This window comes from Oryzias latipes, chromosome 10 (genome assembly GCF_053564925.1).
Source record: "Oryzias latipes strain Hd-rR chromosome 10, Olatipes_Hd-rR_3.1".
In the NCBI taxonomy this organism is placed as follows: domain Eukaryota; kingdom Metazoa; phylum Chordata; class Actinopteri; order Beloniformes; family Adrianichthyidae; genus Oryzias; species Oryzias latipes.
Genome location: NC_136246.1, coordinates 18,984,357 through 19,001,876, shown reverse-complemented (window position 1 = coordinate 19,001,876; position 17,520 = coordinate 18,984,357). Strand labels below are relative to the sequence as shown.

Genomic DNA, 17,520 nt, shown 5'->3' with positions numbered 1-17,520 from the left:
CAATTCAATGGTTCATTTTTATTTATAATTCCTGTCAAAAACGTTAAATTTATCACCAGGAGAAGCTTGTTGGCAGTGATTTGTAATTTAGAGTAATTTTGTTGGGTAATAAATGGGAATAAATGATGCAAAATATCTTTGCTCAGGGCTGTGAGGGGGTCTGATCCTTTCAGGGTCTCTGCAAGCTGGCTCAGCTGCAGTCAAGCATGAAAAACAGAGAGTGGAAATGGTGCGTTATGACAGATTAGAAAATTGATGATGCCTAATCATGACAGAATTTTTGGCCAATTACTAAAATCTGCTTTAGAGCAGTGATCCATAAATTTCGTCGGCAGACTCTGAAGTTGGTGCATAGCAGATATGCAAAGGTGCGTTAGTAGGGGCTTGCTTTGTTTTCTTGGTGCTTTTTAATATCTTTTGATGAAGTAAATCCATAAACCGGTTAACCCTTGTGCTATCTTAGATGACCCCACCCTTACATTGACTTGTTATCCCTACCATGACACAGGTGGATAAAGGTGGAGAAGATTCCATGTAATCCATGGAACCAGTGAAGATCACAAATCATTGAAGAAAAAAGGTTCAGCGCACTGTCTAGTGGGTCTAGATGACCCAACTACTAATGTTAAAGTGCCTAGGATAGCACAAGGGTTAAAATGCAATGCTGTATCTTTACAGGAATAAAAAAAACCATGAAAAATGTAAAATGTGATGGTATAGAACTGTTAAGCAATGACATTTATACCATGAACCAGCTGTTTCAGACTCTGGAGTTTAAACCCTATAGTGGTTTTTCAAAAACCCTGTCCCATCTGCTGCTTATTACTTGGGTCAGGTGTGTTTTACCAATGTCAACAGCAATAACAATGATATGTTGAAGATGGTTTCAGGAGCTGATGTCTTAAAGTTGAGTCATGGCATCTGGACTTAAGATTGTCTTCCTTGAAACATTTCATCACTCATCCAAGTGGCTTTATTAGTCCGACTAATGAACGTCAAGACAATAAGAATGGTAGTTTAGTTGGAAAACCTGTAAAAAACAGGGCATCGAGGCCGGGAATATGATACCTGTGCACATCTGAAACTGCATCATATCATGCAACAGAGAAATTCTTCTTTTAACATTTTAGAATATGATAACAATTTTATGTGTCTTCTTGTTTACATTTACACTTCAACTTAACAATTTGGATTAATTAATCAGCCTTCAACATATAAAAAATCTCAATTAAGAGACAACCATCTTACTAAAAAGGTGTGAGATTGAGTGAATTTAAAAAAATAAAGTGGAACACCCCAAAAGCAGAAAAACAAACTTCAGCTGGGATAAGCATCCCCACTCTCTATGAAGACCCAGTGTTGCTGTGAGGATCCACCCAGCAGGGAGGCCATCTGAGCATGATGAAGAAGCAGCTAATAGAGAAATAAAATAGAGCAACAAAGTGCCCCGAGGATAAAAGATTCCCCTCACTGTGATGGAAGATGGAACTCACTCCAGGAAAGTGAGAACAAGAGCGGAGAAAAAAAAATCGGTTATGAGACACTGCGTGTGTGTGAAGAAGCTGGGGGGTAAAAATTGAGCACAGCGTGATCGATGCGTTACTAAATAAACTACCAAATGATTAAAAACTGCAACACTCGGATTTAGAATTTTCTTCATAAATATGCAGTGTTTTTTTTCGCGATCCAAGATTCTTTTTAGATATTCTGAATGACATATCCTGCTTTTTTTGGCATTGAACCGACACCTGCATGTGAGAAGCAGATGCTCAGACAGAAGCAGTTTTTCTCTACCAGATTTATAATATTTTATCTTAGCTTTGATAAGAAGAACTAAATTAATTTTTTCCAACACACAAAAGTGAAGTATTTTTGACAGAATTTGTACAAACAATATCCGCATTCCATACTTGCTACAGTACGAAACAACAACATCGTTCATTTTTCATCATAGAAGTCCCTGCATGGCTGCATGTATAGTTCAAAGAGAGTTGCTATGTCTTACCAGGTTGCTGACTACTAAAAACGTTTAGATCTGGTTGCCATTTCAGACCCTTCTTGTTGGTACAGTATGTTTTCAAAGTGCTGAACAGTGTGTTTCAAGCTTGTGGGGTCAGCTGTCCTATTAGCCGGTGATATTACAAAAACACTCATTAAGTCCCCGTGTTTCCTTTGGTTGCTGGTGACTTTTTCTTCTCTCTGAAAGGAAAGTGATGAGAGCATTTTCAGCTGCTACCATTTATGTCTGCCTCTAACGGGGAGAGCTGCCTTTGTCAAGGTTGGAAAAGGTCAGAGCTGATGGAGCACTTTGTAACTAAAGAAAAAAACATCCAGGCTGGAAAAGAAAAAGAGCAAGCCAGAGAAATGTATTAAAAAGTCTAAAAGTAATTTGAGAGTTTCCATTCATTTTTTTTCATCCATAAGGGGTGAATTAAGATTTAATGTACAAGACGAAAAAGGACCAAGAAGAGAACAAGTGACAAGTTGACAACAACCGCTTAGGTTCAAAAGACACTCAATGTGCCACTTTACTTAAATTTTCAAAGTTACAAATAAAACTTCACGTTGTTGACATAGTGAACATTTCAATTTTCAAATCACTGAACAAATCCAATGTCGGGAGGCAGAGCAGACGTCTCTGCTCGACGTCGTTTGTCCCCCCAGCTCAGGAGCAGTGGCTTCTTCTGATGTCCATAAGCAGTCAAAAGGCCTGAGCAGGCCTACTGAGCAAAAAGCAAAATAACAGCCAGCTGAGACTTGCAATGCAGGCCTTGCAGTTCACTTTTTTTTTCTTCATCCTGTTATCCCTCTGCAATGCAGCTTTCCATCTCCTGAGATTGGGAGAACCAAAAGGACACTAGACAGCATTAACATAGCAACAAAGTACTGTAGCAGCCAAATAGGCATCACTTTCTGTTTGAGATGCATAGAGCTGGACCTGGCCAGGTAAATCTCTCTTTTACAGATACACGATGAGAAACATGCAACAACAACGACAATACATCATTAATCTCATTGCTTCCTTGACTTTCTGGAACATTCAACAATTAAATAATTTACAGTCTTCCATGAAACAATAGAGAGGGGAGCGGGGGCATCTCAGAGGCTGGAACTGTGGCGTCAATGAAACATTGTTGAATTCTGGAAGGAGCCCAACGTTGAAACAAAGGACAAGAGAATGAACTGCTGATGAATCAACCAGAAGAAGAATGTGCAATCAAGCTTCCCTGGAGAAACCATATTTACATCCAGTACATCTGCAAATGCTTCCTGGCTCACAGACCCATCAGACACTGAGAAAGACATACGGCAACTAGAGAGGATGGAGATACATGGATAAAAAGGATAGTCCAACGGATGGGAGAGGGTAAAAGTTCTACAGAGGGTCAAAGCAAGAGGTGGACAAATGGAAGGATTCTTAAGGGACTTCACAATAGTTGGATTCTATTTAGTTCTCTGAAAGTATTGATGAAGACTTCTCTGAAGGGTGAGAGATTAGGATGAAAGACAGAATTTATAGGGCCGGTTCAAGAACCAAACAATGGACTGCTGCCAAGGTAAGTGGAGGAAGAGACATTGGAATGGCTTCAGATCTGTGCCGAGTTAGTTTCCTGGTCAGATGATGGCAAATTATCATGAAAGGGAGCTACCAGATGTAGCCAATTTCATCATCCTTGTCCTCTTCCTCATCTTCATCGTCTTCAATAGTTCCCCGAGGGTGGATTCGGCCCCGTCTCTTCTTCTGTTGGCTCCGTCCAACCTGTGATGGCTCCTCCTCCTGGTCATCAAGGAGAAGAACTGCATCGCCGCTGCCAAAATCCCCTGATGTCTCGTGGTCTTCATCTAGAACCAAATTAAGGAATAGGAGAAAATATGCTTAAGGGACATCAAGCATTTCAAACTACTGCTACCATTTTGTTCTGCATAAACAGAAACCTATTCTAATTGATTCTTGTCTGGACTGCTGTTGTTCAGAATTTAATGCTACTGAATGACATAGCAAAAGATGTCAGTTTTAGAAATTTGAACAGATAGATTCAGATATAGTAACTCAGTTTGAGCAACATGTTATACTACCACAAACCTTTGGTTGGATCTACTTCCTGACACTGGATTTCATGTAAATATTTGCTCTCCAGACCTCAAACCACTGTGGGTACATCCCACCAATCAAAGATTTAGGCTGGTGTTCCAAGTAAGCCTAAATTATTAACATTTAGCCTCGCATTCAACTATGCATGAACCCTATCTCAGCCCAGCGCAGGGATGTAAATTACTGATGTAGTAGTTGGTCTGTGAATCACCTGCGTGACTCCTGTACGTTTCGCTCCTTTTTAGACAATAATCAGAGAAAGAAATGCACGAGAAGGCAAGCCTCCAACTCATTATTCCTTCATACATCACAGTGAAGACCTAGGGGGTTGCTTGTCAACTAACTCGCTTCAGTGGGGTCTATCTAATTGGCGATGACTGCTGGATCCAGCATAGTTACAATCGGTACAGACGCTATAATAACTCTGCTTCAAGTGTTTTTGTGAGCAGAATGCAGAGCAGCTTATGAGGCCTGTTCAAAATAGGGTATGGACACCTGGGTACAAATGTGTTCTGGTTGAGTGACACCTGCTGCATTAATATCAGCTTGATGTCCTTGTGCTTGAGCTTTTGAATGTTGAGCTTCGTGCTTGTTATACGCAGGGGGAATGGAGGATCTCTAAGCTGCTCCACATTAAGGTAGACTTAGATGAAATTGTTAGACTAGAGACAAAGGAATGATGGTCTGTGTGAGTGTGTGTGTGACAGACAGACACCATATCAATATTGCAAGCTACAATCATGGACTCTATGCTAGAATGACATTTAGGTAATTTCAGTAAGCAGTAATCTGTGCCTCAGACTTTGCTGCTCGATTTATAATTAGTGTAGACTCCTTTTTGGTAATTACTGTTGTTGTGATTTGCTTTTTGGCCCTTACTTTATATGTTCCCTTGCTGGTTTCAAAGACTTCCCCTTGATATGTCAAAGCACTTAACTATTTATATTTAGTAACGGTCTGCAGCAGGTTTTGATCATCCACGATAGGTGTTCTTCAGTCTTTGCATTAAACTCTTTCTTTAGCTTTGATGAACATTCTCCTATATTTGCAAAATGAACCTGTTGAATTTCCTCAATCAGGTTATCAGATTGAGGTTACAGCAGCTTTTTACCTAAATTTAAAGTTTGTATAACTAACACTTGAACTTTAAAGAGAAAAGTTGAAAGAACTCAGAATTTCATGCAACTTCGACTTTTTGACTACGGTAATCTAATTTCTCAGTTTTAAAGTTGAGTCGACTTGTTGACTGCTCCAAATTCTCAGTTTCAAATCGGGTTGACTTGTTGGGCTCTCTAAATCTTCAGTTATTACGTCAAGTTGACTTGTTGGCTATAATTTCTCAATTTTCAAGTCGAGTCGACTTGTTAACTGCTTCAATTTCTAACAACTAAGAAACTGAAGTAGTCAACAAGTCAACTTGACTTGAAAACTTAGAATTATGAGTAGCATTTTTCAAGTGCTTGGTACATTATGTTTAAACCCTTTGGCCTCAGACCTTAGCTGGAGTGTCGACATTCTTTTAACTACCTTAACTCTTCAACTGTTTAAGCAATTAACGTGATTCCAGCAGATTTTGAAGCGTAGAAAAGCAGTCTTGCTTTGATAAGCAACACTGTACAGTTGTGGAGTGTTTATGCATTTGAAATGAACCAGCTGATTCTGTTGTGGAGAAAAGTGACTTAGCGTCACTTTACATTAGTAATATGTAGCATAACGACGCACAACATAAAGCTGCTATTTTCCACGTTATAATAAGCTGATTTATGTCGATTGTGTGACTAATAGAGGAGTTATGTCAAAGAGCGTGTGTTATTTAGGTGTCGCTGGCGACAGCTCTGTTGTTAAAGGGTTAGAAAGAATCTGTACAGTCTTTCAAGTGCACCAAAACAGAAATAATACAAATTTCTAGTTACCTATTTGGATCCAAACAGTGATAAACAGTTAGACAAAACGTGACTTGTGAAAAACTCTAAAGGTATGAATTTTATTTAGTGCAGTCTTTGTGTTTTGTGCACTCTTACCGCATTTAGGGTTGCCCTGTTTTCTCGAGCCAGCGATTTCGTTGCCGTATTTGTCCACACACCAACACTGGCCAGTACTGCTGTGACACTGTGTGGGTTTATAGTAACCCTCCTCAGTACAACGAGGAACGTAGGAACCTTAAGGCAAAGCCAGCATACAGGAAAAACCATGAAAATGGTTGGAAGAAATAAAAAGAAGCAAAAAAAAAAACATTTAGTATAGGAGTCAAATAAAGGTTAAGAGCCTCAAATTGATAAAAATGGAACACATAATCTGATAAGTGCCCAGCAAAGGTTACGTCGACGTGTCCCAGAGTCTCAAACAAAGTTTTTGTGTATTCTGAGAGGCAGATCAATCAACTACCTCCGAGAAGGTTGTAGGAAAACAGCTATACATCCTGCTTAGGGGGAAGCAGTAAGTCTTAATAAGACGCACACAAAAACACCTATTATCTTTTACCTTCATTTGACCCAGTCTAAGTTCATTTTTCAAACTAATTTGCAGTGAGGGGAACACTGCGCAGTCTGCTGGGTGGGGACAGGTGCCACTAAAATACATGAATGTGCTTCACAGTGTTGTTTTGAAGTGGATCATTCCCTTTTCCTTCTTTGACATATGTGAAAAAGACACATTTGTCACTGCAGCTTCTGAGTGTTTTCTCCAAAGACATCAAAATATGTTAAATAGACTGAAAGCTGTTAGTTCCCCACACTGACCTACGAGGCTCTTTCTGTGACTCTGACTCTGGATCCTGCTCTTCTCACTTTGGCATGGCAATCCTGCAGCATGAAAAGAAGCACAACATTTTTTAAACTTCGCAACAACAGCTCATCATGAAGAAGACATTATCTTGACATTTTTTACCTGGTCAACACACAGGTCAACAGTTTTTTTACATTCCTCCATTTATTCTCAACCAGTTACTGGGGATTTTTTTAAAAACTTCTTTCATTATCCTTCAGCAACACAAACTTGTTTCTTTATTAGACTTTACTTGTACACCCACAACATTACAACCACAGTAATGTTTACTTCCAAAACAGCAATCAATTGTTGTAAACCTCAAAGCACAGGTTCCTTGCATCAACTTGTCAGGTTTGTTTACAGCCCCAGTCCTTTAGTGTTTAAACCAATTAAAAATTGAAGCATTTAGAACTACCATCAAAAGTGAATTCCAGTTCTTATTCTTTATTCCTAGTAGTTGTGTTGTTTTGCTGAGTGAGAAAATGAGTGCCCTGAATCAACCTCATTTGATGTATATGCAAATACTTTCAAAGTGTGAAGTAAACATTTAAAAAGGTGATAAAATGAAAAAAAAAACTAATTAATTCTGTTTCTATTTACTTTTCTAAAGCAAACACAACAGAAGGCTGCATTAAGCTGTGCTTACGCTTGAGGCATTGGTCATAATGTGCATAAACTGTACAAAAAAGTCAGTAACTTGTGACTATGTGAATTAATAAAATGTTTTTAAAACTGAACTACCGGTAAAAGATTTCTGTTAGGCATTTAAAACTTTTTCTTAAAAATAAAAATTACACTTATGTTTTGAAATTCCTGCAAACGGGAAGCTTTTAAGCAAACTAGCTTGGCTAAAAACACAGGAAGCATTTGACCAGCTGTCAGCAGATCTGCATTGGGAAGTGTGTTGAGTGTCGAGAGTGGTAATGTCCTGAAGGACATCTGGTGGTCTTCAGAATGTATTTTCACCATTTGTGAACATTAAAACCATTATTTTATGTCAGCTGGCTGAGGGTGTGTTCAGTCTCCATATGCAGCCGCCTGCTGTTCAGAAAATGTGTTAACATCTTTCATGATGCAGATTAATTCCTTTTTGGAAAAGGCAAAAGTACCTAATCCTAAAAAATGCTTTTGGGACATTCTTTCTTATAATATTATATTAAATGTATTTCAGTTGCAAAATGTAAACAAACTTTCATACTGAAAAGCTGCAAAACTCTAACCACTCCTTTCATTTATCTGCTTCATTTATTTTTTATGTGATTTTTTTTGCTTATCCATCTCAATTCAAGGCCTGCCTCTGTCCCTCTGCTCCCCCACCTTCAGGCTTTTGGAAGCAGTAGCACCACTCGTTGTTAGACAGCTTGCCGTCCTTGAAGGAGTCACAGGAGTTGAAGAGAGGCTTCATGCACAGCTCGTACTTGTCCAAGTAGATGGCACTCAGCTCTGAATGGTCCAGCAGCAGGTCAAAGTTCATGTCAAGCTTGTTGAACATCCAGCCAAGTGAGTCCTTACAAATGGGCAGGATGCTGGTGTCAAAGTCTAAAGAGCCAAAATAGAGCAAGAAGCAAAATGAGACAACGAAAAAATAAAATATATAAAGTGCACTTAGGGTTCTGAGTGGATGTGAGGTGTTGTTACCTTTAGAGCTCAAATGTGATCATAGAGACTGACACACAGTTTGTGCAGCTGTGCTTTATAAAACAACACATTGACTTCTCCTCTCTCCTAATCTGGAAATTTGTCTCACAAAAAATTGTGTCAGTTCTTGACAAAACGATTTGTTCTTTGAAGGCCCACTCTGATTTAAAAAAAAAAATTAAAAACATTCCCAGTGGCCTTTTAAATATACTGATATAGTTTTATGCCCAAGTCAAACACTTGTGCCTTTTTCTAGGACACAGTTTCTGCAGAGCGGCAAGCATTCATAGGAACTTCGGCTCTGGATTGTGGTCAGAACAGTTGGCATTTTGTAAACCTGCCTCCACAACGCTTCCTCCATCTGTTTACACTCTCTCCCACTGGCTTACAGTCCCACACAATGTAAAATTACTGGTTTAACAAAAATGGCGAGCAACATTGGAGCTATCTGGCCGTATAGTATTGAGCCAGATGCCAGTGCAGACGAGGAAAATGAGGACGTACACGGAACTATTCGTCTGCCAGTGATGAGCTTGTAATCCGCAGATTGTAGCTTCTATGTCGCAAGTATACTCTTTTTCCAACTGCATTGTTTTCGTCTGATCCCGATTCACAAAGATTTGAATAAAGAAATACTCAGAAATGCAATTTTAAGCTTTTTTTTTTTTTTAAAGAAATGGCTTTCATTATTAGAAAAATGGCACAATAACAAGTTAAAAACACCAAAAGCACAATTTTCATTGGAATGGGTCTTTAAGAGGCAATACAAAAACTAAGACACAATGCCCTGTCAGCTCAAAAGATTTTTAAATACAAAAAATATTTTTTATATTCTTTTAACACAATGCTAGCAGCAACCTTTCTCACCCTAATTGCTTAAAAACCTCAAATCACTTATAAACCTTAAACTCTTTAAAAATATATACTTGTATATATTTTTATGTACTTGTGTCCATTAGCAGGCAGAGTTGGTATTTAAAGCACACAAAGACACACAGGCAGACATTATCCAATGTGTTGTTGCTGGGAAACACTCACGTCCAGCGGTGGAGTCAAAACTATCAGATTTGAGATCTCTGTTGGCGTCGAGGTGGAGAACTCCAAACCAGTCCTTCAATCTTGCAGCCAGACTGTGCAGCTCAGCATCTGTGCAACCTACACACAAACAAAAGACCATAAGAAGCTAATGCTTTTTTTCAGAGGATAAAAACACAATTTAACATTTTATTACATTTTATGTTTTTCTGTACATCAATATCAATATATATATATATATATATATATATATATATATATATATATATATATATATATATATATATATATATATATATATATATATATATATATATATTGTTATCCAATGATTTTTCCCTGAGCAAACAATACAGTCATACAACATGAGCAGATGTTATACCATCACACCTCCCATGGAGACCTCATCTGACAGCTGCATAGACAAACCTGTTTTCTGGTCTGCCAAAAAATTTAACATTTATTTTAAGTTTCAATCAATACCTTATCTGTAAAACTGTCACAGACATGAACAAAAGTCTATTAAAACAAGTGGCTTATTGTTCTCAGGAGACAATAGATGTTCTCAGAAGGCAAGAGTCATCTTCCTCTTTCCAAGCCTGTAAATCCACATCCTCTCATTTCAGCATGGAGCTCAGTGCAGAGGCAGGTTATTAACATTTCTCCAACATGCACAAAATTCACAACTAGAATTAGACAAAAGCGTAAGCACAATTTATAGCCAATATTTTTTATGGGTGGGTTCTGGAAGAAAAATGCTCATTAAGTTGTTTTTTTTTTTTATCAGAACCTGAATTCTTTTACATGTGCCAAGACAGATGCCTAGACACACATACAGAAAATATTTCTAGTCTGGGATTCTGCACGACTGTTTCTATATAACAGCAGATGCCCAAGGCAACAAGAAAAGCAGCAGCAAAGGACACATAGCATTTATCTTGCTGGCTAGTTTTTTGGCATTACCTCTGGAATGACATGGCAGGTTACGTTTGTGCGCACACATGTGTGTGCGTGTCATAATCCTTCAGGACCACATTGATAACATTTCACATTTCAGAGTGCTCTTCATTTCCAAGCTCTGGAGCAGAGAACAAGGGAGCAAAAAACGAACAGCTTAACATTATCTGTCTCCACCTCCAATATAAAACCCCACCGAAGTCACTTAATGGTTTTGAGCAGAAACCTGCAGGGGGAAAAGTCCATTTTATTTTGCTGTACTTTCTACCAATATCCTTCAAGGATAATTTTCCCACTCTGACCTTTTCCTGGTTTGGTTGTTCATTTGTCATTTAGTTTACATTTGTCACCCAAATGAAATAGCAAAAAAAGAGTTGTGTCACAAATTATTCATTTTAATCACAGTTTTCTCCCATACGATGTCCTTTTACTTCTTAACGCTGTAAAGCCAACTACATCAAAAAATTGACAAAAAATTAAATATTTTTTAAAATTAAAAATGTTTATTAAACCCTCTGATAAATAAAAAATAAGTGATACAATATTATAATTGTATTAATTATGATACGTTGGGTGAATCGGTGCGTTTCTGCTCACAACAATATCACTTTAAGATGCAAAAATATTGACATGAGGAAAAAAAAACACATTTGCCCGCTGTCTCAAATTTGATCCATATTTTTTTAATTCATTCATTCATTTTCTATTCCGTTTTATCCCTTTCGGGGTCACAGGGCTGGCGGAGCCTATCTCGGCCACGTATGGGCGAAGGCAGGGGGACATCCTCCCTGAGCAGGTCACCAGTCTGTCACAGGGTAGAATGTCCACAATCACACACCCATTCACACCTATGGACAATTTAGAGTTGCCAATTAACCTATGAAGCATGTTTTTGGACAGTGGGAGGAAGCCAGAGATCCCAGAGAGAGAACCCATGCATAAACGGGGAGAACATGCAAACTCCACACATTGATGTTCTGTTTTTCAGGTCCCCCAGATTGGACTTGAACTGGGGGCCTTCTAGCTGTAAGGGAAGAGCGCTAACCACTGCGCCACCGTATTTTTAAGTGTATTATAAAGATAAGTTATTCTCATAAAATTTTGATTATTAGTTAAACTTTTCCCACCTAAAGTGTTTTAGGTGCAAAGCCTTTTTAAACGAGCAGGAAAAGTCCTTCTACTGCCCCTAGTGGAATGACAATGAACTACAGGGCAGAACACATGGACCAAGTTCTATCCAATGTTTTTTAAAGAAAGCTTGGATCATGCTAATGAGATAGGTGTGTCAAAAAAGAAGCCTGTATGAAATATGATACGGGTGGTTATATAGGATAGTGCATTACAACAGAAACCCATTCTTAGTTTTTTTCTGTTAGTAACAAGGCTTCTTACTAAATCATACTTTATCTTCTACACTACACATGCTTCAGATGGAGATAACATCTATTCCTGTATTAAGTCCTTATAAAAATGGAATTCTAAGAAATTAAAATAAAAAAAAACACAGGAACAGGCTTGTTGCTGTTATACAAAAGTAACATTTAAAAGCTTGGTATAAGATGCATTTAATACATGCTTTGTGTGTTGTGGGCCTAAGTGTTAAAATATCAAATGCATATTCTTAGTCTGACAATAAGTTATTGTGCAAACAACTATTTTTCTAAATTGTTTGTAATCATTTCATGCACAGTCAAACTAGCGCCTTAAAAAACAATAAATGTGTATAACATACATGTATATGTTCCATTATAATATTGCAGGTGACCTTTAGTTTTCACACTGCAAGGCGATGCACTAAGTGCAACTGTTGTGTGACATTTATCTCCATCTCACCATAGCAACCGTCACCAACTCTGGCACAACACTCAGCCTCTAGAGAAACAGGCAAAGAACAACAAAAGAATTTAGTACCTTTTTACAGCAAACCCTGCAAAGTCTGTTCATTTTCACAGAGAAGGAAAAAGGAGAAATAAAAAATAAAAAAGTTCAAAGAGACTGAAAACTGAGAAAGCACTTTCTAGTTCAACTCTTCAGATCCAAGAACATTTTCTCGAATCCTAAAACATTCAAACTGGTAAAACAAAAATTTCAATAATAGTTTGGGGTGTGAAGCAAACAAGCGTGGAGGTTTGACTTGTATATTTTCCTTTGACTTTCTCAACAAAGTGTACAATGATTACGGGCAAACAAGCAAATCCAAACCTCAAAGATGTATCAACCCTATCAACCCTGACTTTATGACCCGAGTTTACCATCTTATCCTTCTTCCTTGCTTCTGACGTATTTCATGTTGGCAAATTGAACTTGGAAAATAAATAAATAAATAAAAAGCTTCCCAAGCCATTAGATTTTTAATTGTTAATGCTGAACCAAATTATCATGTGATGTATGTGAAAAATACAGTTAAAGAACAGTGTAAGGCTGCACCCAGTGAACTGGCAGGGATCTTAGGCATGAAAGAGCACACATTTATGTTGTTATAATGCAGGAAAACGTGAAGAAGTATTAAATCAGAAAGTTGCACAAGCATCTAAAGTGATGCACCAACATTACATACTAGGGGACAGAATGATCATTTTAAATAACAGGTTTGTATATGAATGAGCTGCTCATTTAGGTTTTATAGTTTGGTTGCAAGGTTTTAAAGAATTTTAACAGTTGAAAATGTTGCTTAGTTAGTTACAGGATGAATTAGTCTTTTTTTTTCCCTTCTATTCACATATCTCCTTTGGGGTTGCTGGAGCCTATCCCGGCCACTTATGGGCGAAGGCAGGGGACATCCTGGACAGGTCGCCAGTCTGCCACAAATCGCACCTATGGAGAGTTTAGAGTAACCAATTAACCTATGAAGCATGATTTTGGACGGTGGGAGAACATGCAAACTCCAAACAGAAAGGTCCCTCATTGGTGTTCTGTTTCAGGTCCCCCAGCTGGGACTTGAACACGGAAGTAGAAACACGGATTTCACCGCTCATCGCCATATCGTTGGCCTTTTTTCCAGAGTGTTGTACACATCACTCTGATCCATCAGGTCGCTAAACTAGAATCTATTGCTGTGAGTTTCCGCAGTACTTGGCCCGCTTTGCCCGCTACAAAGCACCGCAATCCGCGTTTTTATATGATACTGGCATCAACGTGGCACAGAGTTTTGGTTCGGTACCCATCATAAGTAAAAACTAAGTAGTGCATGTCTCCTAACAAGAAAACACGCTGGTTTTCGCTGAGCTTTTGTAGTTGTTTTGTGCGGTATAGAGCTGTTCAAAGAGGCTGAGGCTGAGTGGGCTGTGCTGCCAACTAGCGGTTGGGGGTTTAGTGGAAAAATAGAGTCAGACTCTTAAGGTCGCTATAAATAAATAAATAAATATCGCCCTGACAGCATTCTATATCGATACAAACATCCCCAAATGAATATCGCGACATCGATTTTTTCCTGCAACCCTAGTATTAATAGTATTGAAACAGGTTCTGGTTGAATTGAAGCCTCGTGCTGTTTGTTATAATGTAAACACAAGTTCTCTGTTTCCCAGAAGTGGATAATTCAGAGTCCAACATATGGTGTGTTATAATGAAAGAAGGGAAACAAAGCTGGAGAGAACTCTCACAGCATGTCTGCAGTGCAGGCTGGAGACATTTGTGCTGCAGCACACAGTTCTCTGAGCAGAAGATGAGATATTTGTTTATCCACCAAAAAGGATGTAAAAAAGGAAACAGTTCACAAGTCACAATCAGGTTTGAATTATAAATGAGAGATGAAAAAAACGTTAATTTTCAAAGTTCAATAGCTTGGATGAGGGGAGGTTAAAAAAATAATAGAGGTAAAAAAAATTAATGAGCTCAAAACAAGTGAAGATAAATAGATAATGAGAGCAGTAATTAACTTTGTTTTATTTCAGTCTAAAGAGAGCGACTATATTTCATAAATATAATTTGAAAAGAATAAAACACAGCTTAGAAATGTAAGGTTTAATAAATATAAATGTATATTCTGCAACAAAACCCCAAATCAAATCAGGCAAGAAAAGATGACATTAACAAATACAACATACAGTATTGCATTAAATTCAGTTAACTTATTGGTGCCTAAGAGTTGTATAATATGCATATATAGTTTTATGCATTCGTGTTCAACCACTTTATGGGGGATAAGAACAAGGGACAGCTTTTAGTACTCTGTGCTCATTGAAAAAGTAAGTCAGTGGAGACGTACAGTTCACCGAGTGTCCACAGGATTGTCGCCATAACTTGTAAATATGTAAAATGGTTTGACTATGCAACATTAATACACTTGGTTTGAATTTTCTCATCATTTTATTTGACTCCATCTTTTAGACTGGTAAGTCACCATCAAGTTCACATGTAATTAAATGAAAATTAAATGATTGGGGATTTTTAAAAAGACATCTGACTTAAATGTCTCGCCTGGAGCCAATTTCCAGAAAGACTAACATTTGTTTCGGAAAGTCACCAACAGCCATGCAGCGGTAAAGTGACCACTTCTTGTATTTAGTTCTTTTTTCAGTCTTTGGTTGAGAGGCTCACTGACTTGGTTCTCTAAAAAGACTGCCTTACATTTCATGAAAACATCAGCTTTAAGCTACAGTAATATGAAAAACCACTACCTAAGGGTTAAATCTCAGTAATTATTATAAATATATGTTCCATTTTTCTTTTTAGATGGCAAAGCAATGACAAAAATATCCAAAAATATTGGTATTCCACTCCATCTCTGCTGTGAAACTAAAAAATTTCTTTGTTGTATTGGGGAACCAACTATCACCTCTTAGTCGGGAAGGTTTCATGGCTCCTGTTTGGAAATCTAAACTTTTCTACTTGTATGTTGTCATTGAACTTTAGCTTTAAACAATAAAGCATTGCCCATTAAATCACAGAACCTCCTAGTGTGAGAGAGGAACAAGTTTGCTCTTTCAGGTCCTTTGACTTCCAACTTTTCCTGTGTCCTGTCCATTCCCTGATGTCAACTGAAACTTGCTGCTGTAACATTTTTATTAGTAACTGGTCTATAAACAAAGTTTGCTTTTCTTGAACTTATTTAAATTACAGTAATAAAAGCTGGATCATTCCATAAAAAGGTTTAATATGATACCCCTAAAGGAACATAAGAGTAAAAAAAAAAAAAAAAAATATATATATATATATATATATATATATATATATATATATATATATATATATATATATATATATATATATATATATATATATATAGCTTTCTGTTGCGCACCAGACAGTTTGTAGTGCAGATATTGTATGGTGTGCACGAGAAACAAGTACAATTTTTTTTTTTTTACTTTTATGCTCCTGTAGGAGCTCCGTAGTTTACCATCAAATTAAGAAAGTAAACTAATTCTCTAAAGCGCTTTTAACTAAATAAAATCACATGGTCTATTACTGTATGCAAGGTCTTAATATGAATAAATCTTCATCACTTTAAAACTCCCTTTGATTTGTTTTATCATTTATGCTTAACTCATCTAAATTCTAAAATAAAATTCACTAATTCAAACAAAAAGAAGGCTGCTGTGATTACCTTGACAACTAGGACACATTTAAGAAATTTTAGAAAAAAAACTAAAAGGAAAAATGAAGGATTGAAAGATGTTTTTTTATTTTTGAGAAACGACAAACGAGAGTCTGGAAGGAGTATGTTTGGGATATGTAAAAAGACAAAAAGTTGGGTTTATTTGAACAACACAGGCATCTTCTTCTTAACATTTTTCCAACGTAATTTCACAAAGTGAATGTGGGATAGTTCATTACAGACAGATGAGTGGGTACAGATTTATTAGACATAAACCGAAAGAGGGGTAACTTTTAAAATTAATTTTTATGCCTTCTTCCCCAAACTTTTTTCACTCCTATTGTGCGAAAATTTCTGATTTTTATCTCAGCTGCATTAGAAGTGTATAAGCAAAGGCTATGAAGTTGGAGCAAAATGTTCCCTGCCGAAGATTTCACTGTCACTAGACTCATCGAAGTAACACACAGCATGAAGGAGGAGGAAGAAATGTCATTTATGAGTGTCCAAGTTGTGAACTAAAACAAAACAGGAAGCATCTATGGAAATAGGAAGTATTTTGAAATAACAGCAGCCTTCACGAGTACTTTTCAACAAATTCTCCATCTTCAAAATCGACCGCCCAGCAATGACAGCTGTTGCATTTTTCAGTCCTGAGGCAGTTATATCCCAAATCCTTTTTAGGTTCGTGAGTTAAGCTAAAGAGACAAATAAAAACCTATTTAATTCAGACTTTGTGCAGCTCTTACATGTCTCCAGAATGTGTCATTTCATCCCCATTGTTGTTGAGATGAATGAAATACATCTGCTGTTTTGCATTTACAAAAATCGAGTGTGATTTAGAGGCGTCCCATCATTCAAACCGTAACGGAGCAGCTTGGCATAAAAAAAAGTGCTGATGTCTGTGGACACAGTTGCGTCTGCTTTACATTTACATAACAGGGAAAATGCCACTGTTTTATTTCTTGTACTTTTATAATAAAAAAGTATTTTTTACGAACACTGCTAAATTTAATAGTTTTTTTGTACTTTAGTTATCGCCAATGCATCCCTGAAGCACATACTATTGTGCCAAAACCTTAAAAAGAAGAAAAAAAGTAGTTTTTATAATTAATCTCAAGATTTACTAAGGCCTTGTAGGCATCCTTTACTCTGGTAAACCTCCAGAGAAATCTCAGAAGAACTGGCATAAGCCAGGAGAGGATGGGAAATGTGGAGGCAGAAGAGAGGACAGCACAGTCTGTCCTCCTGGCTGCTCTCTGTAGAACCGGGAGACAATAAAAACGCCAAGAAAAATCTAATTTACTTAGTAGAATTATCTCATTCTAAGGGCTGAACCAGCTCCTTTCGCCTTATCAATGTCTAGACAGAAATGATTTCTTTCAGACTACAAATATTACTAACCATACTTAGCGCCAATCACGATTATGTGCAGTCGCTCCGTGCCAGAGCCAGAGCTTTTTCTCAAGAAAGTGTTGGTGTTCAGTATCACAGC

At 37.4% G+C, this 17,520-nt stretch overlaps 1 protein-coding gene across 1 annotated transcript in view; it reads right to left on the bottom strand.

Annotated features, from left to right (window-relative positions):
• Positions 1-2,498: 2,498 nt before the first annotated feature.
• Positions 2,499-17,520, bottom strand: part of spock1 (SPARC (osteonectin), cwcv and kazal like domains proteoglycan 1) — a 140,056-nt gene continuing 125,034 nt past the window's right edge. The window contains exons 7-11 of the mRNA XM_078953592.1: positions 9,536-9,652; positions 8,177-8,398; positions 6,832-6,894; positions 6,115-6,252; positions 2,499-3,843 (exon numbers count right to left, since the gene is read on the bottom strand). Coding sequence (XP_078809718.1) covers positions 3,647-3,843; positions 6,115-6,252; positions 6,832-6,894; positions 8,177-8,398; positions 9,536-9,652 — 737 coding nt within the window. The 3' untranslated portion in view covers positions 2,499-3,646. The remainder of the gene's footprint in view (positions 3,844-6,114; positions 6,253-6,831; positions 6,895-8,176; positions 8,399-9,535; positions 9,653-17,520) is intronic.